We start from the raw sequence: 25737 nt of genomic DNA on the forward strand, positions 1-25737 counted from the left end.
AGCTGCAGAACAGCACTATATTTTGAATACCGTAATCGTGGTATATATTTTGCAAATCAGATATAGATTAGTTAAGATTACTGATCTATGGTTTTGTGGACATGGGTATAATGTAAAAAATAAAGTTGCTTATTGATTTAATAGCCGGTTTGTTTGAATAATATATTCTGTATACTTTAATTAGACGCGTGTATGCATCTATGAAACATTGAAACGTAAATATTAGTTAATAATACCATATTAAAGTATAATATGATATTATTAACTAAGATGTCTACAACTGTCTACATTAAATAATATAAAAATTTAAAATAAATTCAATTTAGCGGCCAGTGATGATGTTCATTGAAGTCAAACATAGATAATATTATTTCTTTCCCATGGTATATTGATAAAAACCACGATTTATGATAGTACATAAATCATGATAAAAACCGTTCGTTCATTTAAGAGTGATTAAGAATTTAATTTAACAGCGACTGCCGAGTGCCGACTATTAATATTTGACTATCGAGTGTATTTTACGATTTTTAGTTTATACTATTTAGTTATTTTATTATTTTTATTGTGTTTTCGACTTTTAGTTCAGTCTTGTTCTTCGGTTGCGGTGAATACTGAAATGGAGGAAGATGAAATAGTTAAAGAAGTAAGTGTAATCTAAGTCAATGTTACTAAAATATATGGTATGATAATTAATATAATTCAAAATTGTATTCAGGTACCTGTATTTTTGAGCAATGATGCAATGAAATTATTGTTGTTACACTATCCTACGAGATTGTCCAAAAACGATCAATTACTATCATCGACTGTTACTCAGGTATGTCTATTAATATCAGTATTTGTTTATTATCGTCACTTGACCATTTGCTATCTTCCGGTTTTTTTATCGTATTAAACTAAACTTTTAAATAAAAGTAAATAATACTAATATATTGTGTATACCTAATTAATTGTAGCGGAGTTAATAATTCATATTTAGTAAGAATAAGACACTTTTCTAATTATTCTTTAATTGTGATCTCTTGATAACCACTTACACATTTTATTTATTCAAATTAAATGCTAGTATCAAATAACTTACTGTAGTAAATTATTCATTTAAATTAATTTTTAACAATATTTTAAAATAAAATTTATAAAATATGTATGTGCTTGACACTACATATACAATAGTTGCAAGCTGACACCATGCTATGAGGATCTTTTATGTTATCTCATTATCTGCCACCAATCACTTTTATTTCATTATGATTGCTAGTCACTTGGACAGTTAAATTCATTAATATATTTCAATTTTGTATGCATAACCTCCTAGGGTAGCTTGTAGGTAAAAAAGGTAAAAACCAATTTTTTTTATCAGCACCTTTAGAAACGAAGACTTGACGGGATCACTTACATACTAAATCTAGGAAAAATCGACATAATAAGCAGATAATGCAAAAGATTCTACTATTGTATTATACTATCATGATAAAACATAATTCAATGTGTATTTAGTCTTAAATAGATGTAAGGTACCAATAAATAGTGAAATTTTGTTAACAAATTTGGAATGTTTTTATTATATAAGCTTATAGAAGGATTTTTGTTCCTAGCATGACTAGACATTCACCTATAATCCTTCTTAGCCTAAGGAGGATTAATCTACTTTTGAAATATGAAATTGTTATTAATTAAGTAGTAAACATTTTATAATTTTATCTAATAGAAATCTGTGATTCTTAAAAAAAGTTTAAAGAATCAAATTTGTTTGACATGTGAGGTTATACATTTTATACAGCATGGTGGCAGGGAATTAAAAAACTAAAATATTTATGAATATGTTCCGTATTTATTTATGTGTTTTCTTTTTATAGTGTAAATACAAATCTGAATGTGAAGAATTAGAGATATCTTATGCACTTGACACTGATAAAAATTATGATAAAGGTCATGGGCAAGAGTTGGCTGCTGAAATGGATAAAACGTCCAAAGATAAAAGCAGCTATCCCAGGTTTATTCATAATTGTTTAATGTAGGGAGTCTTCAACCTGTGACCCACAAAGGCTTAAAAACCATCAAGCTAATTAATGTTTTAAAAATAATGTAATAGTTTTTATGTCTTTAATTTATTAATTTCTTATTAATGAATTTAAAAAAAATTTAACTCGCAATGCCAAAATGTATTCAGATTTGGCTCCCTGTAAAAAGGGTTGGAGACCCCGGGTTAAAAACATATAAATGTTTATTTAGACAAATATAGATTTATTTTGAAATTTTAAATTAAATTAAAAACAATTGGTAAACAATTTATATATTATACATTCAATGTAATTTTTTTTCACCTAATATATTATTTTAATTCTAGAGTTTATTCAGAATAAGAACAGACTGGTTTACGCATCGGAAACTGAGCGCCTGACTCTCTGCCAGCTGATTCAGTAATGATTGTTTTCAATTGTACATCGTTACCAATTTTGATACTGTGTATAGTCATATATACAGTTACGGCAGGTGATTGTCATGATTAGGGCTGGGATTTGTATGTAAATACTAAATACATATTTTTACTAAAACATGATAAATTAATTTTACGTGATTTGCAATAAAATAAAACATATTTATAAAACAAATTTATATATTTAATAAAACATATTTTATTTTACATGTTTTTACATATTTCGTTATAAATACATATTTTAACATTTTTTGTAAAATGTCTGCTTTTTATACATTTATACTTCGATAATAGTACTCCGAGTACTCATAAAAATTGTAAGTGTATAATGCATATGGGAAAAGAGCATATGAAACTATTAGTGAAATATTAATAACTTGATTATAGTTTATCTTATTTGTTTCTGTTCAATAACTATACATTAATGATCTTAGATTATACTTTATATTCAAAAATTATTAAATAAAATATATTCACAAATTTTCAAGTGTCAGTACTTAAGTTCGCGTGTTTGTGAAAATATCTTTATGTTTTATATTTTTAAATTGAATTGATTTGAATTTAAAAACAATTGTATATTATTCAAAAACTATTTTGAATTTAATTTTAATTTTACACGTTAACATAATTTTAAATTTTTCTTATTTCATATTTTTTATTTTATACTACATATTTAGGCCATTTTAACTACATATTATGTACATATTTTTGGTTTTTTATTATATATAAATCCCAGCCCTAGTCATGATGAGTAAGGGTGGACATGTTGGGCTGATGTATTGGGAATAGCCTTAGAAAAGATAGATGCGCAAACCATGATGTGTTTTCATCCATCACCACCTGATCTGTTCTTATTCTGAAAAGCATTTTCAAACCAAAATAAAAACAGTAAGTGTATTATTAATATAGCGGTATGGTTGACCACTTAAGTTTTGAATCCCACAATACATCATCAAATACAACTGATATGATAATGTATACATCTGGTAAGAGTATTCATTTATGTCCACTGAAGAAAACATTGAACATGCTTCCTAAATTGTCTCATATTGATAAGATTGACCTAAAAGATGACAATAAAAAGTCTTCCTTAAACCTAAATGGTAAAATAACAATATAAATCTTAATCTATAATATTATTCATTATTTATATATATTCATTTGTATTAAAATGTATTATTGTTTTAGAGTCTGAAGAAGAAGAAGAAGAAAGTGAACAGATAATGGCAAAATTTAAAGATAGGCCAGGTAAAAAAAGTGAAAAGAAAAAAATGCAAGAGATGGTCAAACAAAGAGCAATGGAACCTTGGATTGATTTAAGCTTTGTTCCAAATGGACATTACTTCTCCAGGGTAATAATAAAGAGAATTGGCTTTTTTTATATTATCAAACCAATTAATAATTATATACATTAGGTTTATCAATATTTTAAAATTATTTTTTAATAGTGGTAAATAATTACAGTAGTTGCAACTATTTAGTTAAGAATATTAAGAAGTTTCAACAGACAACAACAAAATTCTTACTATAGGAAAATGTGTTAAATTGAATTGCAGAAATTTGGTTCTAATTCAATTTCTAATTCTAATTCTTGAAAATATTTTGTTGAACAGAAGTTTCACTGTATTAGTAAAATATGTTTGTAGTATTGATGGTTATTGCCGAGTTGCTAATGTTTACTGTTATGAAAATTATAATAATCTATTTGAATTGGTAGTTCTTTTGGTATAGAAAATGAAAAAGAAAATTAAAGTATTTTAAATGTATGTATTCAATAAATGGTAGTTGCAAAAACTGTGTAATATTTTTTTGAAGAATTTGTGTAAACGGTCTATATTCAGTAGTATTTAATTACTAGTGTATCTAAATTTCACTTATTTTTTCTATTGTTATTTTTTCAGGGGGAATTAGATAAGTTTTTGTTGCCACATTCAAATATAATTGATGAAAAAGATCCTGGTGTAACAATAACCAAAATGGTTAAAGAAGTAAATGATGAAAATATTACTGCAATTAGAGCACGTCAATTATCTCGCAGTGAAATAAAATCATATTCACTCAAAATACAAATAAAAATATTTTTATTAAATGGTAATTTTTTTTTTTTTTAATTTTACTGTTTTTAACAATTATATTAAAAGTAAGTTTTAATATTGTTATTTTTAAAATATGGTATAATTATTTGTCATTATATGTTTATATTGTATTGTGTTTACTTCTGTACATCCACCCCATGCAATACCCTGCGTTAGTATAATTGGACTTGGTAGTAGGTTGTTGCGTGGAGATAGAGATGCGCATAATCAGCATGTTTTTTTTACTGGACAGAGTATTGGGTTGCCAGATGCCCGGATCTGACCAGAACAGTTCCAGTTTTACGTTTCTGTGAATTATTTGTTAATTTTGTGATAGCTATTAAAGACTTAGAGAAAATAATATTATATTATTAATCAGATGCTCTTTTAATTTATCTTACTGTAAAATGGTATCCAACTCATGCACTGAACACTAACGTTATATTAAATATTTTTACAACAAAACACCGCTTTAAAAAAAAAAAAATCCATTACAATAAAAAATATGTTTGATAAAGTTAAATCAAATGTAATGTAGACAAATATTTTCTTGTAATGAAATAATTACAAAATATGGAAACCCTAAGTGCAAGTAACTAGTTCATCTTGTACTTGTACTTGTTTTTTTATTCTAAAATCTATCAAATGTAACTAATTACTTATTTATTATAAACTTAATAAGGTTAATCATAATATTAAAACTAAGTGTATTATAGTTATTCATTAACAATGAAGAATAATGCAACGTCTGTGTGATAACTCATAAATTAAATTAAAATATAATTGGTTCTTGTTAAAAATGTAATAAAAATACCTTATTTTGTCCAGGTTATTTTTGATTTTCTTAAATTTTGAAAATAATTTATACAATTAAGCAAATGTAACTTAAATATATTTGAATAATAACTGATTCTTTTAAAATATAAAATATGCTAATATGTATCATTGAAACTGAAGTTTATAATATTTTTAGCAAAAATAATATCTACAAAAATGTTGATGGATCTACTACATAAATGCGGTATGCCAACTGATGAAAGTGTTACAATAATTTTGACTCATTTAAAAGAACTTGCAGTTTTAGTTCGTGGTAATTGGACCATAAAGAGTGAACACTTATATCCAGATAATACTATATCTTCTCATTTTGGCTTGAGTAATGAAATTATGCGTCTTTTAAGAGATTATATGGTGAGATATTATATTAATATTATATTCATTACTTTATATTTGATTTCTAGTGGTTCATATATATTATTTTTAATATACAAAAATTGAACTAAATATTATAATTAATGAATAGTAGTGGTAATTCACCTATCTGTAGAACTTAAATTTGTATATATTTGCATTATACATGCATAATGCATGTATAAATGATTTTTATATATTATACTTACTTTAATTCGTTGAAAAATCATTAAAAAATAAATTTCCATCTAAAATCATAATATTAATAATATATTATTTTAATATAGCAAGGTTATAATATTCTATTATTCTTCATTTGAAAAACAGTTATTTTTTATTGAATGTCATGTTATGTTTTCATGAATTTATAAAACATAGTAAGATAAACAGTTTTGTCATTTTATGAACAAAAGTAAGTTACTTTTACTGTAAATTTGTAAGATATCTAATAGTTAATTACATAAGTTACAAATAATTTACTATATGATTTATTTTAATTTAATTTCATAATGTTATGAATTCTGACATTTGCTCTTATCATTCAATCGATCATATTTCACATCTGATTATCATTATATTACATCTCTATTATTAGTGAGCAGTTCGCTCACTAATCACACGAGATGATAGTTGTAATGCTATATGAAAAATAAAACTATTAACATTTTCTAAATACTGTAGTCTAAAGTATATATTTTTAAATTATTAATTTATCCTTGCTGCAATTGTCTATAATACTGTTTATTGGTTTATTGATCTGCCCTGAATAACCCTTAATACATTAATGTTTTATATTAAATTATTATTAAATTGTATTAATTTATTTATTCATTGCTTTTTAAGATTCACTTATTGGATTCTAACCAGATTGTCAATCGTAAAAATATTGGGAAAATGTTTAATGCGCCACCAGAAGAAGTTAAAGATGCTTTAACCTCTGTTGCAGTACTGGATGAAAACAAAACGTGGAAATTACTTGTTACCAACAATGATGGATTTTTAGAAACGTATGTCCAATAAATTTATATTAGAATAATATCTGTATATTTATATAATTTTGACAAGTCTCAATTTGTATGATAATTTTTAATTTAAATAATCTGTTACATAAAAAATCATAACAGTATAAATATTGTTAAATATCAATATATTTTTTTTTTTTGTAGTAAAAAGTATGTTTATTTTATCAATTATTATACTAATTAGAAGACATTGTTATAATAATGTATTTAATGTATGAATTGTATTTAGTTCTCAACAGTCTACTAAACTTTGTAATTTTAATTATTAATAACTAATAACTACGGTTTTCTTCTATAATCCTAATTTAATTATCTATATGTATTTTTCTGTTTTATTAGTGTGGAAAATTATAATGAAATATGTAAAGAACAAAGTGATTGGTGGGCAACAAGAGTAAAACAAATCAATACATGGCTTGAACAAAAACCAAAAAAAAATTGAATGTAAAATTTGTTTATAATATATACATTTTCAATTTTATTTTTTACATGATTGATTTATTGATTCTCACTACATGTCAAACATGATGATGATTTTTTTCATTATTAATCACTGAAACAACTTTATCAGTATTTTTCAATGTCTTATAATTTTTTTAATCTTAATACTATTTCATTATTCTACATCAAAAAAGTTAAATAACAACACTAATTTTTCAGAAAATAAACACCATTATTAAAAAGTAAATTAAGTAATACATACATGTAAACAGTGGTGCTGAAATAATTGTTTTTGGGTGTGGCAATGGACATTAATATTATATTTACCGCTCTTTATCTAAATTATAAAATTCTATAATTTTTTATACTTTAAAACTACCCGTGCTAGCGGGTACCTACCCCTTAAATTAGGTTTGACACCACTGCATGTAAACATTTAATTATTTCTGTGATTATTATAAAAGTGCAATATTACAACTATAGTTCCAGATTATGACACATCATATACATTTTTGTAAGCTAATAAACAAAAAAAAGAACTGTAACAACTAAATATACTCGACTCAAAATGAAGAGGAACTGTAATTTCTTTTAAAAAGTAGAAATTAATAAATTAGAACTATAAGATTATTATAAATACAAAATTTATTAATTTATGATTTACTAAAATATTACAAGTACAAAAAAATTGTCATGAGCCTGAAAAAAAAATATTTGTTTAATCTGTAATTGTAATACATTTAAATATTTGCAATTTATTTTAATTAATCTTCAGTAAACGACAATTATATTCATTAGAAAGTTAGGCTAGGTACTAATTTTATCTCAAATACGCATCTGTTGATTTAATTTTTCTAAGGTAATTGTTCCTTTTATGAAAAAAGCAGTGTTTTTATGAGCCAACTTAAAGGAATCTCAATTTTTATTCTTCGACAATTGACACAACTACATTTTAACTATTCAACGCCTAGTTGATTGGCCTCAAATGTGCTAAAACTTCATTTTTTAGGAAAGACGAAATACGTTTTAAAAATCACAAATCATCAATAATAAATGTAAATACATTTAAAAAATGTAACATTTTTATTCTGAAAAAAATTGAAGTAAAAAACTTAATATATATAATATATATGTATTTAGTGTACAAATTGTTAATATTTTATCATATAGGAGGTTATGTTAATAAATCTTTTTTACTAAAAAATTATTTGAATAAACTAGGTGCCAGATACATTATATTTTGAATAATTTTGTATAAAAAAAAAATAAGTTGTGTTATCTAAAAAATTATAATTGTATAAAATAATAAAACAAAATAACTTAACATTTTTTACTTCTTCGTTGGTGAAATTTCTAAAGGCTAACTTTCAAATCTTATACTTATACGAATTTTACATAATTTTTAATGTAATAATATTATCATCAATTATATAAAATTGTTATTTTATCATTTATGAATATGGAAATATCTCCCATGTGCATATGTCATATTTCATACACGACGCTACATCTACTCTGCATAACAATATCTCCAAAGTAATTAAGTTATTCTATTCTGTGGTAATTTCGACCAAATTTTTAACCACTTCAGACTTCAGAGCACTATAAGGTATAATCTTTAATCGTGTTTAGGAGGTATAATTTCATAAACGATTTATAGTCAGCAACACACATTTTTTCTGAATTCAGCAATAACCAATATCTCAAAATCGCAAATTTTAAATTTGGCACATTGGACTCATTGGAGGTTTTTCGTGTCGATGATGAATTGTCGAATTATATACCTAATGACAAAAACGCAATTAAATACAAAGTAAAATTTGTTAAAATAGTAAAATAATATAATATTACTATTTATACATTTTATTAAGATATAGCAAATTTATATCCTTTCGTTTTTTTTCTCTGATTATTTTGATAAACACTGGGAACTTTTAATTTTAATTGTCAAAAGTGAAAACTATAAATTATTCTAGCTCTCTAGTTATTAGACACATATGAATCGTATATAGAAAAATCAATTTTTGGTGATAAAACTAAAAAATGTTATAAAGCGCTTAAATCAGTGCCGCATATGAATATTTTAAAAACGTGTCACTGGGCAGCTATGCTCCTTCTTTTTATACCCACTTCTTTAGTTCACGGAATCACAGAAAAAAATTAATTTAATTTTGTTCTAAAATGAACATTTACTAAACACGGAGCATGTATATTATTATTGCATATCGAATAATATACTTAACCATAACATCGAACATCGATTATAATTTATTAGCTAGGTAGAAGGAAGTTTTTCTACACCGAAATTCGGCATAACAATTTCGAGGCAATGGTTGCAAGTTAATCGTCAACGTCTGAACTACTCCTGTGCAAAAATCTTTTTATTTTTACTAAGTTTATTTCATTATTGGGTTTTAATTTAATCATATCCCAAAGTATTGTTATTTAAATTGTCTAGTTTTAATAGATGTTTTAATGTATTTTCGTTCTTTTCTTATTTGATAGTATTATGTTCAAATCAGATATATATTTGAAGAATGTTTATGTCATACTATATCGAAAAAGGCAATTTAAAATTATGTACAACTGTATTCTTTGGTTACACTTATTTTACATTCATATCCAACAAAACATTCTAGTAGATTAACATAATTTCTACTATCTTTTATGGCTTATCAATATAATTATCTCTTATCAACTGTGTTACATGTTTATATTTCATATCTTTTTGCAGTTTCACATTAGTATTTGTATAAATGTATCAACTGTAAATTGTTTTCAAATATTTTGTAATAAGAATGAAGTTCATCGGTTAGTTTTTATTTGATTATTTCCATTTCTGTATTGCTCAGTGTTGTCCACGTATAAGTTGTCATATAATGATTTTCGTTATCCTTATGGTGTGTAGTAGTGACATTTAATCCTCCAACCATTATACATATTTAACTGACTAATTTTTTTTAGAGGGAAGACAGCAGATCACACAAGGCATGCTGACACATGAATTAACATTTCTACCACTTGGGAAAGTTACAACATCCTACGTTCAAAATGGACCAGCTGATAGTGATAATAGTAATGGTTTTATGCAATGTACGTGTAACGGGTACTGAATGTAATTGATAGTCAATTAACTGTAGTGTAAAACAATGTTAGTGTCAATGAACCCTGACCATAAGATTATGAATACGATTCTAATTTTTCATTTTTAACATTCATATTTTACATTTAAGTTGATACTTCATAAACACTATAAGACGTGATTTCATATGGTAATTTAGACAAATATTACAAATACATACTTTTAACAGCTTTTAAAACACTCAATAATCATGTTAATGTCTTGAAACCTTGACTACTAGATCATGAAAATGATTTTTATTTTCCATTATGAACATTCATAAATTACATTTAATTTGTTACTTCATAACACTATAATACATGGGTCTATATATGAATTTCGACAAATATTACATATTCTTATTTTTTTCACGTTGAAAAGCAGCAATTTTTAGCTCTTGTACAAGTGTATTCTTCATTAACATTTAATTTACATTCAAATTCAACAAAACATTCTGGTAGATTTTTACTATCTTTTAATACTTATCATTATTGTTATTTCTCCAATCATTATAAATATTTAACTGACTGCTTTTTTTTAGATGGCAGTAAAGTAGATCACATAAGCCATGCTGACAAATGAATTAACATTTCTACCACTTGGGAAAGTTACAACATCCCTCGTTGAAAATGGACCAGAAGATACTGATAATAATAATGGTTTTATGCAATGTACGTGTAACGGGTATTGAATGTAATTGATAGTAAATTAATAGTAGTGTAAAAATTGAAATTTGTTAAACATCTGAATAAAGGATTGGTAAACACCTTAAGCTTGTAATTTTCATTCTTAAAATTTGCCTTAGCTATAAAAATCTTTTTATTTTTACTAAGTTTATTTCATTATTGGGTTTTAATTTAATCATATCCCAAAGTATTGTTATTTAAATTGTCTAGTTTTAATAGATGTTTTAATGTATTTTCGTTCTTTTCTTATTTGATAGTATTATGTTCAAATCAGATATATATTTGAAGAATGTTTATGTCATACTATATCGAAAAAGGCAATTTAAAATTATGTACAACTGTATTCTTTGGTTACACTTATTTTACATTCATATCCAACAAAACATTCTAGTAGATTAACATAATTTCTACTATCTTTTATGGCTTATCAATATAATTATCTCTTATCAACTGTGTTACATGTTTATATTTCATATCTTTTTGCAGTTTCACATTAGTATTTGTATTAATGTATCAACTGTAAATTGTTTTCAAATATTTTGTAATAAGAATGAAGTTCATCGGTTAGTTTTTATTTGATTATTTCCATTTCTGTATTGCTCAGTGTTGTCCACGTATAAGTTGTCATATAATGATTTTCGTTATCCTTATGGTGTGTAGTAGTGACATTTAATCCTCCAACCATTATACATATTTAACTGACTAATTTTTTTTAGAGGGAAGACAGCAGATCACACAAGGCATGCTGACACATGAATTAACATTTCTACCACTTGGGAAAGTTACAACATCCTATGTTAAAAATGGACCAGCTGATAGTGATAATAGTAATGGTTTTATGCAATGTACGTGTAACGGGTACTGAATGTAATTGATAGTCAATTAACTGTAGTGTAAAACAATGTTAGTGTCAATGAACCCTGACCATAAGATTATGAATATGATTCTAATTTTTCATTTTTGACATTCATATTTTACATTTAAGTTGATACTTCATAAACACTATAAGACGTGATTTCATATGGTAATTTAGACAAATATTACAAATTCATACTTTTAACAGCTTTTAAAACACTCAATAATCATGTTAATGTCTTGAAACCTTGACTACTAGATCATGAAAATGATTTTTATTTTCCATTATGAACATTCATTAATTACATTTAATTTGTTACTTCATAACACTATAATACATGGGTCTATATATGAATTTCGACAAATATTACATATTTTTATTTTTTTCACGTTGAAAAGCAGCAATTTTTAGCTCTTGTACAAGTGTATTCTTCATTAACATTTAATTTACATTCAAATTCAACAAAACATTCTGGTAGATTTTTACTATCTTTTACCACTTATCATTATTGTTATTTCTCCAATCATTATAAATATTTAACTGACTACTTTTTTTTAGATGGCAGTAAAGTAGATCACATAAGCCATGCTGACAAATGAATTAACATTTCTACCACTTGGGAAAGTTACAACATCCCTCGTTGAAAATGGACCAGAAGATACTGATAATAATAATGGTTTTATGCAATGTACGTGTAACGGGTATTGAATGTAATTGATAGTAAATTAATAGTAGTGTAAAAATTGAAATTTGTTAAACATCTGAATAAAGGATTGGTAAACACCTTAAGCTTGTAATTTTCATTCTTAAAATTTGCCTTAGCTATAAAAATCTTTTTATTTTTACTAAGTTTATTTCATTATTGGGTTTTAATTTAATCATATCCCAAAGTATTATTATTTAAATTGTCTAGTTTTAATAGATGTTTTAATGTATTTTCGTTCTTTTCTTATTTGATAGTATTATGTTCAAATCAGATATATATTTGAAGAATGTTTATGTCATACTATATCGAAAAAGGCAATTTAAAATTATGTACAACTGTATTCTTTGGTTACACTTATTTTACATTCATATCCAACAAAACATTCTAGTAGATTAACATAATTTCTACTATCTTTTATGGCTTATCAATATAATTATCTCTTATCAACTGTGTTACATGTTTATATTTCATATCTTTTTGCAGTTTCACATTAGTATTTGTATTAATGTATCAACTGTAAATTGTTTTCAAATATTTTGTAATAAGAATGAAGTTCATCGGTTAGTTTTTATTTGATTATTTCCATTTCTGTATTGCTCAGTGTTGTCCACGTATAAGTTGTCATATAATGATTTTCGTTATCCTTATGGTGTGTAGTAGTGACATTTAATCCTCCAACCATTATACATATTTAACTGACTAATTTTTTTTAGAGGGAAGACAGCAGATCACACAAGGCATGCTGACACATGAATTAACATTTCTACCACTTGGGAAAGTTACAACATCCTACGTTAAAAATGGACCAGCTGATAGTGATAATAGTAATGGTTTTATGCAATGTACGTGTAACGGGTACTGAATGTAATTGATAGTCAATTAACTGTAGTGTAAAACAATGTTAGTGTCAATGAACCCTGACCATAAGATTATGAATATGATTCTAATTTTTCATTTTTGACATTCATATTTTACATTTAAGTTGATACTTCATAAACACTATAAGACGTGATTTCATATGGTAATTTAGACAAATATTACAAATTCATACTTTTAACAGCTTTTAAAACACTCAATAATCATGTTAATGTCTTGAAACCTTGACTACTAGATCATGAAAATGATTTTTATTTTCCATTATGAACATTCATTAATTACATTTAATTTGTTACTTCATAACACTATAATACATGGGTCTATATATGAATTTCGACAAATATTACATATTTTTATTTTTTTCACGTTGAAAAGCAGCAATTTTTAGCTCTTGTACAAGTGTATTCTTCATTAACATTTAATTTACATTCAAATTCAACAAAACATTCTGGTAGATTTTTACTATCTTTTAATACTTATCATTATTGTTATTTCTCCAATCATTATAAATATTTAACTGACTACTTTTTTTTAGAGGGCAGTAAAGTAGATCACATAAGCCATGCTGACAAATGAATTAACATTTCTACCACTTGGGAAAGTTACAACATCCCTTGTTGAAAATGGACCAGAAGATACTGATAATAATAATGGTTTTATGCAATGTACGTGTAACGGGTATTGAATGTAATTGATAGTAAATTAATAGTAGTGTAAAAATTGAAATTTGTTAAACATCTGAATAAAGGATTGGTAAACACCTTAAGCTTGTAATTATCATTCTTAAAATTTGCCTTAGCTATAAAAATCTTTTTATTTTTACTAAGTTTATTTCATTATTGGGTTTTAATTTAATCATATCCCAAAGTATTGTTATTTAAATTGTCTAGTTTTAATAGATGTTTTAATGTATTTTCGTTCTTTTCTTATTTGATAGTATTATGTTCAAATCAGATATATATTTGAAGAATGTTTATGTCATACTATATCGAAAAAGGCAATTTAAAATTATGTACAACTGTATTCTTTGGTTACACTTATTTTACATTCATATCCAACAAAACATTCTAGTAGATTAACATAATTTCTACTATCTTTTATGGCTTATCAATATAATTATCTCTTATCAACTGTGTTACATGTTTATATTTCATATCTTTTTGCAGTTTCACATTAGTATTTGTATTAATGTATCAACTGTAAATTGTTTTCAAATATTTTGTAATAAGAATGAAGTTCATCGGTTAGTTTTTATTTGATTATTTCCATTTCTGTATTGCTCAGTGTTGTCCACGTATAAGTTGTCATATAATGATTTTCGTTATCCTTATGGTGTGTAGTAGTGACATTTAATCCTCCAACCATTATACATATTTAACTGACTAATTTTTTTTAGAGGGAAGACAGCAGATCACACAAGGCATGCTGACACATGAATTAACATTTCTACCACTTGGGAAAGTTACAACATCCTACGTTAAAAATGGACCAGCTGATAGTGATAATAGTAATGGTTTTATGCAATGTACGTGTAACGGGTACTGAATGTAATTGATAATCAATTAACTGTAGTGTAAAACAATGTTAGTGTCAATGAACCCTGACCATAAGATTATGAATATGATTCTAATTTTTCATTTTTGACATTCATATTTTACATTTAAGTTGATACTTCATAAACACTATAAGACGTGATTTCATATGGTAATTTAGACAAATATTACAAATTCATACTTTTAACAGCTTTTAAAACACTCAATAATCATGTTAATGTCTTGAAACCTTGACTACTAGATCATGAAAATGATTTTTATTTTCCATTATGAACATTCATTAATTACATTTAATTTGTTACTTCATAACACTATAATACATGGGTCTATATATGAATTTCGACAAATATTACATATTTTTATTTTTTTCACGTTGAAAAGCAGCAATTTTTAGCTCTTGTACAAGTGTATTCTTCATTAACATTTAATTTACATTCAAATTCAACAAAACATTCTGGTAGATTTTTACTATCTTTTAATACTTATCATTATTGTTATTTCTCCAATCATTATAAATATTTAACTGACTACTTTTTTTTAGAGGGCAGTAAAGTAGATCACATAAGCCATGCTGACAAATGAATTAACATTTCTACCACTTGGGAAAGTTACAACATCCCTTGTTGAAAATGGACCAGAAGATACTGATAATAATAATGGTTTTATGCAATGTACGTGTAACGGGTATTGAATGTAATTGATAGTAAATTAATAGTAGTGTAAAAATTGAAATTTGTTAAACATCTGAATAAAGGATTGGTAAACACCTTAAGCTTGTAATTATCATTCTTAAAATTTGCCTTAGCTATAAAAATCTTTTTATTTTTACTAAGTTTATTTCATTATTGGGTTTTAATTTAATCATATCCCAAAGTATTGTTATTTAAATTGTCTAGTTTTAATAGATGTTTTAATGTATTTTCGTTCTTTTCTTATTTGATAGTATTATGTTCAAATCAGATATATATTTGAAGAATGTTTATGTCATACTATATCGAAAAAGGCAATTTAAAATTATGTACAACTGTATTCTTTGGTTACACTTATTTTACATTCATATCCAACAAAACATTCTAGTAGATTAACATAATTTCTACTATCTTTTATGGCTTATCAATATAATTATCTCTTATCAACTGTGTTACATGTTTATATTTCATATCTTTTTGCAGTTTCACATTAGTATTTGTATTAATGTATCAACTGTAAATTGTTTTCAAATATTTTGTAATAAGAATGAAGTTCATCGGTTAGTTTTTATTTGATTATTTCCATTTCTGTATTGCTCAGTGTTGTCCACGTATAAGTTGTCATATAATGATTTTCGTTATCCTTATGGTGTGTAGTAGTGACATTTAATCCTCCAACCATTATACATATTTAACTGACTAATTTTTTTTAGAGGGAAGACAGCAGATCACACAAGGCATGCTGACACATGAATTAACATTTCTACCACTTGGGAAAGTTACAACATCCTACGTTAAAAATGGACCAGCTGATAGTGATAATAGTAATGGTTTTATGCAATGTACGTGTAACGGGTACTGAATGTAATTGATAGTCAATTAACTGTAGTGTAAAACAATGTTAGTGTCAATGAACCCTGACCATAAGATTATGAATATGATTCTAATTTTTCATTTTTGACATTCATATTTTACATTTAAGTTGATACTTCATAAACACTATAAGACGTGATTTCATATGGTAATTTAGACAAATATTACAAATTCATACTTTTAACAGCTTTTAAAACACTCAATAATCATGTTAATGTCTTGAAACCTTGACTACTAGATCATGAAAATGATTTTTATTTTCCATTATGAACATTCATTAATTACATTTAATTTGTTACTTCATAACACTATAATACATGGGTCTATATATGAATTTCGACAAATATTACATATTTTTATTTTTTTCACGTTGAAAAGCAGCAATTTTTAGCTCTTGTACAAGTGTATTCTTCATTAACATTTAATTTACATTCAAATTCAACAAAACATTCTGGTAGATTTTTACTATCTTTTAATACTTATCATTATTGTTATTTCTCCAATCATTATAAATATTTAACTGACTACTTTTTTTTAGAGGGCAGTAAAGTAGATCACATAAGCCATGCTGACAAATGAATTAACATTTCTACCACTTGGGAAAGTTACAACATCCCTTGTTGAAAATGGACCAGAAGATACTGATAATAATAATGGTTTTATGCAATGTACGTGTAACGGGTATTGAATGTAATTGATAGTAAATTAATAGTAGTGTAAAAATTGAAATTTGTTAAACATCTGAATAAAGGATTGGTAAACACCTTAAGCTTGTAATTATCATTCTTAAAATTTGCCTTAGCTATAAAAATCTTTTTATTTTTACTAAGTTTATTTCATTATTGGGTTTTAATTTAATCATATCCCAAAGTATTGTTATTTAAATTGTCTAGTTTTAATAGATGTTTTAATGTATTTTCGTTCTTTTCTTATTTGATAGTATTATGTTCAAATCAGATATATATTTGAAGAATGTTTATGTCATACTATATCGAAAAAGGCAATTTAAAATTATGTACAACTGTATTCTTTGGTTACACTTATTTTACATTCATATCCAACAAAACATTCTAGTAGATTAACATAATTTCTACTATCTTTTATGGCTTATCAATATAATTATCTCTTATCAACTGTGTTACATGTTTATATTTCATATCTTTTTGCAGTTTCACATTAGTATTTGTATTAATGTATCAACTGTAAATTGTTTTCAAATATTTTGTAATAAGAATGAAGTTCATCGGTTAGTTTTTATTTGATTATTTCCATTTCTGTATTGCTCAGTGTTGTCCACGTATAAGTTGTCATATAATGATTTTCGTTATCCTTATGGTGTGTAGTAGTGACATTTAATCCTCCAACCATTATACATATTTAACTGACTAATTTTTTTTAGAGGGAAGACAGCAGATCACACAAGGCATGCTGACACATGAATTAACATTTCTACCACTTGGGAAAGTTACAACATCCTACGTTAAAAATGGACCAGCTGATAGTGATAATAGTAATGGTTTTATGCAATGTACGTGTAACGGGTACTGAATGTAATTGATAATCAATTAACTGTAGTGTAAAACAATGTTAGTGTCAATGAACCCTGACCATAAGATTATGAATATGATTCTAATTTTTCATTTTTGACATTCATATTTTACATTTAAGTTGATACTTCATAAACACTATAAGACGTGATTTCATATGGTAATTTAGACAAATATTACAAATTCATACTTTTAACAGCTTTTAAAACACTCAATAATCATGTTAATGTCTTGAAACCTTGACTACTAGATCATGAAAATGATTTTTATTTTCCATTATGAACATTCATTAATTACATTTAATTTGTTACTTCATAACACTATAATACATGGGTCTATATATGAATTTCGACAAATATTACATATTTTTATTTTTTTCACGTTGAAAAGCAGCAATTTTTAGCTCTTGTACAAGTGTATTCTTCATTAACATTTAATTTACATTCAAATTCAACAAAACATTCTGGTAGATTTTTACTATCTTTTAATACTTATCATTATTGTTATTTCTCCAATCATTATAAATATTTAACTGACTACTTTTTTTTAGAGGGCAGTAAAGTAGATCACATAAGCCATGCTGACAAATGAATTAACATTTCTACCACTTGGGAAAGTTACAACATCCCTTGTTGAAAATGGACCAGAAGATACTGATAATAATAATGGTTTTATGCAATGTACGTGTAACGGGTATTGAATGTAATTGATAGTAAATTAATAGTAGTGTAAAAATTGAAATTTGTTAAACATCTGAATAAAGGATTGGTAAACACCTTAAGCTTGTAATTATCATTCTTAAAATTTGCCTTAGCTATAAAAATCTTTTTATTTTTACTAAGTTTATTTCATTATTGGGTTTTAATTTAATCATATCCCAAAGTATTGTTATTTAAATTGTCTAGTTTTAATAGATGTTTTAATGTATTTTCGTTCTTTTCTTATTTGATAGTATTATGTTCAAATCAGATATATATTTGAAGAATGTTTATGTCATACTATATCGAAAAAGGCAATTTAAAATTATGTACAACTGTATTCTTTGGTTACACTTATTTTACATTCATATCCAACAAAACATTCTAGTAGATTAACATAATTTCTACTATCTTTTATGGCTTATCAATATAATTATCTCTTATCAACTGTGTTACATGTTTATATTTCATATCTTTTTGCAGTTTCACATTAGTATTTGTATTAATGTATCAACTGTAAATTGTTTTCAAATATTTTGTAATAAGAATGAAGTTCATCGGTTAGTTTTTATTTGATTATTTCCATTTCTGTATTGCTCAGTGTTGTCCACGTATAAGTTGTCATATAATGATTTTCGTTATCCTTATGGTGTGTAGTAGTGACATTTAATCCTCCAACCATTATACATATTTAACTGACTAATTTTTTTTAGAGGGAAGACAGCAGATCACACAAGGCATGCTGACACATGAATTAACATTTCTACCACTTGGGAAAGTTACAACATCCTACGTTAAAAATGGACCAGCTGATAGTGATAATAGTAATGGTTTTATGCAATGTACGTGTAACGGGTACTGAATGTAATTGATAGTCAATTAACTGTAGTGTAAAACAATGTTAGTGTCAATGAACCCTGACCATAAGATTATGAATATGATTCTAATTTTTCATTTTTGACATTCATATTTTACATTTAAGTTGATACTTCATAAACACTATAAGACGTGATTTCATATGGTAATTTAGACAAATATTACAAATTCATACTTTTAACAGCTTTTAAAACACTCAATAATCATGTTAATGTCTTGAAACCTTGACTACTAGATCATGAAAATGATTTTTATTTTCCATTATGAACATTCATTAATTACATTTAATTTGTTACTTCATAACACTATAATACATGGGTCTATATATGAATTTCGACAAATATTACATATTTTTATTTTTTTCACGTTGAAAAGCAGCAATTTTTAGCTCTTGTACAAGTGTATTCTTCATTAACATTTAATTTACATTCAAATTCAACAAAACATTCTGGTAGATTTTTACTATCTTTTAATACTTATCATTATTGTTATTTCTCCAATCATTATAAATATTTAACTGACTACTTTTTTTTAGAGGGCAGTAAAGTAGATCACATAAGCCATGCTGACAAATGAATTAACATTTCTACCACTTGGGAAAGTTACAACATCCCTTGTTGAAAATGGACCAGAAGATACTGATAATAATAATGGTTTTATGCAATGTACGTGTAACGGGTATTGAATGTAATTGATAGTAAATTAATAGTAGTGTAAAAATTGAAATTTGTTAAACATCTGAATAAAGGATTGGTAAACACCTTAAGCTTGTAATTTTCATTCTTAAAATTTGCCTTAGCTATAAAAATCTTTTTATTTTTACTAAGTTTATTTCATTATTGGGTTTTAATTTAATCATATCCCAAAGTATTGTTATTTAAATTGTCTAGTTTTAATAGATGTTTTAATGTATTTTCGTTCTTTTCTTATTTGATAGTATTATGTTCAAATCAGATATATATTTGAAGAATGTTTATGTCATACTATATCGAAAAAGGCAATTTAAAATTATGTACAACTGTATTCTTTGGTTACACTTATTTTACATTCATATCCAACAAAACATTCTAGTAGATTAACATAATTTCTACTATCTTTTATGGCTTATCAATATAATTATCTCTTATCAACTGTGTTACATGTTTATATTTCATATATTTTTGCAGTTTCACATTAGTATTTGTATAAATGTATCAACTGTAAATTGTTTTCAAATATTTTGTAATAAGAATGAAGTTCATCGGTTAGTTTTTATTTGATTATTTCCATTTCTGTATTGCTCAGTGTTGTCCACGTATAAGTTGTCATATAATGATTTTCGTTATCCTTATGGTGTGTAGTAGTGACATTTAATCCTCCAACCATTATACATATTTAACTGACTAATTTTTTTTAGAGGGAAGACAGCAGATCACACAAGGCATGCTGACACATGAATTAACATTTCTACCACTTGGGAAAGTTACAACATCCTATGTTAAAAATGGACCAGCTGATAGTGATAATAGTAATGGTTTTATGCAATGTACGTGTAACGGGTACTGAATGTAATTGATAGTCAATTAACTGTAGTGTAAAACAATGTTAGTATCAATGAACCCTGACCATAAGATTATGAATATGATTCTAATTTTTCATTTTTGACATTCATATTTTACATTTAAGTTGATACTTCATAAACACTATAAGACGTGATTTCATATGGTAATTTAGACAAATATTACAAATTCATACTTTTAACAGCTTTTAAAACACTCAATAATCATGTTAATGTCTTGAAACCTTGAGACTACTAGAACATGAAAATGATTTTTATTTTCCATTATGAACATTCATAAATTACATTTAATTTGTTACTTCATAACACTATAATACATGGGTCTATATATGAATTTCGACAAATATTACATATTCTTATTTTTTTCACGTTGAAAAGCAGCAATTTTTAGCTCTTGTACAAGTGTATTCTTCATTAACATTTAATTTACATTCAAATTCAACAAAACATTCTGGTAGATTTTTACTATCTTTTAATACTTATCATTATTGTTATTTCTCCAATCATTATAAATATTTAACTGACTACTTTTTTTTAGAGGGCAGTAAAGTAGATCACATAAGCCATGCTGACAAATGAATTAACATTTCTACCACTTGGGAAAGTTACAACATCCCTTGTTGAAAATGGACCAGAAGATACTGATAATAATAATGGTTTTATGCAATGTACGTGTAACGGGTATTGAATGTAATTGATAGTAAATTAATAGTAGTGTAAAAATTGAAATTTGTTAAACATCTGAATAAAGGATTGGTAAACACCTTAAGCTTGTAATTATCATTCTTAAAATTTGCCTTAGCTATAAAAATCTTTTTATTTTTACTAAGTTTATTTCATTATTGGGTTTTAATTTAATCATATCCCAAAGTATTGTTATTTAAATTGTCTAGTTTTAATGGATGTTTTAATGTATTTTCGTTCTTTTCTTATTTGATAGTATTATGTTCAAATCAGATATATATTTGAAGAATGTTTATGTCATACCATATCGAAAAAGGCAATTTAAAATTATGTACAACTGTATTCTTTGGTTACACTTATTTTACATTCATATCCAACAAAACATTCTAGTAGATTAACATAATTTCTACTATCTTTTATGGCTTATCAATATAATTATCTCTTCTCAACTGTGTTACATGTTTATATTTCATATCTTTTTGCAGTTTCACATTAGTATTTGTATTAATGTATCAACTGTAAATTGTTTTCAAATATTTTGTAATAAGAATGAAGTTCATCGGTTAGTTTTTATTTGATTATTTCCATTTCTGTATTGCTCAGTGTTGTCCACGTATAAGTTGTCATATAATGATTTTCGTTATCCTTATGGTGTGTAGTAGTGACATTTAATCCTCCAACCATTATACATATTTAACTGACTAATTTTTTTTAGAGGGAAGACAGCAGATCACACAAGGCATGCTGACACATGAATTAACATTTCTACCACTTGGGAAAGTTACAACATCCTATGTTAAAAATGGACCAGCTGATAGTGATAATAGTAATGGTTTTATGCAATGTACGTGTAACGGGTACTGAATGTAATTGATAGTCAATTAACTGTAGTGTAAAACAATGTTAGTGTCAATGAACCCTGACCATAAGATTATGAATATGATTCTAATTTTTCATTTTTGACATTCATATTTTACATTTAAGTTGATACTTCATAAACACTATAAGACGTGATTTCATATGGTAATTTAGACAAATATTACAAATTCATACTTTTAACAGCTTTTAAAACACTCAATAATCATGTTAATGTCTTGAAACCTTGACTACTAGATCATGAAAATGATTTTTATTTTCCATTATGAACATTCATTAATTACATTTAATTTGTTACTTCATAACACTATAATACATGGGTCTATATATGAATTTCGACAAATATTACATATTCTTATTTTTTTCACGTTGAAAAGCAGCAATTTTTAGCTCTTGTACAAGTGTATTCTTCATTAACATTTAATTTACATTCAAATTCAACAAAACATTCTGGTAGATTTTTACTATCTTTTACCACTTATCATTATTGTTATTTCTCCAATCATTATAAATATTTAACTGACTACTTTTTTTTAGATGGCAGTAAAGTAGATCACATAAGCCATGCTGACAAATGAATTAACATTTCTACCACTTGGGAAAGTTACAACATCCCTCGTTGAAAATGGACCAGAAGATACTGATAATAATAATGGTTTTATGCAATGTACGTGTAACGGGTATTGAATTTAATTGATAGTAAATTAATAGTAGTGTAAAAATTGAAATTTGTTAAACATCTGAATAAAGGATTGGTAAACACCTTAAGCTTGTAATTTTCATTCTTAAAATTTGCCTTAGCTATAAAAATCTTTTTATTTTTACTAAGTTTATTTCATTATTGGGTTTTAATTTAATCATATTCCAAAGTATTGTTATTTAAATTGTCTAGTTTTAATAGATGTTTTAATGTATTTTCTTTCTTTTCTTATTTGATAGTATTATGTTCAAATCAGATATATATTTGAAGAATGTTTATGTCATACTATATCGAAAAAGGCAATTTAAAATTATGTACAACTGTATTCTTTGGTTACACTTATTTTACATTCATATCCAACAAAACATTCTAGTAGATTAACATAATTTCTACTATCTTTTATGGCTTATCAATATAATTATCTCTTATCAACTGTGTTACATGTTTATATTTCATATCTTTTTGCAGTTTCACATTAGTATTTGTATAAATGTATCAACTGTAAATTGTTTTCAAATATTTTGTAATAAGAATGAAGTTCATCGGTTAGTTTTTATTTGATTATTTCCATTTCTGTATTGCTCAGTGTTGTCCACGTATAAGTTGTCATATAATGATTTTCGTTATCCTTATGGTGTAGTAGTGACATTTAATCCTCCAACCATTATACATATTTAACTGACTAATTTTTTTTAGAGGGAAGACAGCAGATCACACAAGGCATGCTGACACATGAATTAACATTTCTACCACTTGGGAAAGTTACAACATCCTACGTTAAAAATGGACCAGCTGATAGTGATAATAGTAATGGTTTTATGCAATGTACGTGTAACGGGTACTGAATGTAATTGATAGTCAATTAACTGTAGTGTAAAACAATGTTAGTATCAATGAACCCTGACCATAAGATTATGAATACGATTCTAATTTTTCATTTTTGACATTCATATTTTACATTTAAGTTGATACTTCATAAACACTATAAGACGTGATTTCATATGGTAATTTAGACAAATATTATAAATTCATACTTTTAACAGCTTTTAAAACACTCAATAATCATGTTAATGTCTTGAAACCTTGAGACTACTAGAACATGAAAATGATTTTTATTTTCCATTATGAACATTCATAAATTACATTTAATTTGTTACTTCATAACACTATAATACATGGGTCTATATATGAATTTCGACAAATATTACATATTCTTATTTTTTTCACGTTGAAAAGCAGCAATTTTTAGCTCTTGTACAAGTGTATTCTTCATTAACATTTAATTTACATTCAAATTCAACAAAACATTCTGGTAGATTTTTACTATCTTTTAATACTTATCATTATTGTTATTTCTCCAATCATTATAAATATTTAACTGACTACTTTTTTTTAGAGGGCAGTAAAGTAGATCACATAAGCCATGCTGACAAATGAATTAACATTTCTACCACTTGGGAAAGTTACAACATCCCTCGTTGAAAATGGACCAGAAGATACTGATAATAATAATGGTTTTATGCAATGTACGTGTAACGGGTATTGAATGTAATTGATAGTAAATTAATAGTAGTGTAAAAATTGAAATTTGTTAAACATCTGAATAAAGGATTGGTAAACACCTTAAGCTTGTAATTTTCATTCTTAAAATTTGCCTTAGCTATAAAAATCTTTTTATTTTTACTAAGTTTATTTCATTATTGGGTTTTAATTTAATCATATCCCAAAGTATTGTTATTTAAATTGTCTAGTTTTAATAGATGTTTTAATGTATTTTCGTTCTTTTCTTATTTGATAGTATTATGTTCAAATCAGATATATATTTGAAGAATGTTTATGTCATACTATATCGAAAAAGGCAATTTAAAATTATGTACAACTGTATTCTTTGGTTACACTTATTTTACATTCATATCCAACAAAACATTCTAGTAGATTAACATAATTTCTACTATCTTTTATGGCTTATCAATTTAATTATCTCTTATCAACTGTGTTACATGTTTATATTTCATATCTTTTTGCAGTTTCACATTAGTATTTGTATTAATGTATCAACTGTAAATTGTTTTCAAATATTTTGTAATAAGAATGAAGTTCATCGGTTAGTTTTTATTTGATTATTTCCATTTCTGTATTGCTCAGTGTTGTCCACGTATAAGTTGTCATATAATGATTTTCGTTATCCTTATGGTGTAGTAGTGACATTTAATCCTCCAACCATTATACATATTTAACTGACTAATTTTTTTTAGAGGGAAGACAGCAG

The 25737-nt window shown here is 25.6% G+C and overlaps 1 protein-coding gene across 1 annotated transcript; it reads left to right on the forward strand.

The window, feature by feature from the left end:
• The first annotated feature begins 441 nt into the window (after window positions 1-441).
• LOC132927225 (DNA-directed RNA polymerase III subunit RPC5-like) lies at window positions 442-7216 on the forward strand. The gene is made up of 9 exons (XM_060991715.1): window positions 442-646; window positions 719-820; window positions 1860-1996; window positions 3350-3543; window positions 3629-3792; window positions 4342-4531; window positions 5489-5706; window positions 6550-6713; window positions 7068-7216. The coding sequence occupies exons 1-9, from the start codon at window positions 620-622 to the stop codon at window positions 7168-7170; spliced, it is 1299 nt and encodes a 432-aa protein (XP_060847698.1). The 5' UTR covers window positions 442-619; the 3' UTR covers window positions 7171-7216.
• The last annotated feature ends 18521 nt before the right edge of the window (window positions 7217-25737 follow it).

This window comes from Rhopalosiphum padi, chromosome 3 (assembly GCF_020882245.1).
Source record: "Rhopalosiphum padi isolate XX-2018 chromosome 3, ASM2088224v1, whole genome shotgun sequence".
Lineage (NCBI taxonomy): Eukaryota > Metazoa > Arthropoda > Insecta > Hemiptera > Aphididae > Rhopalosiphum > Rhopalosiphum padi.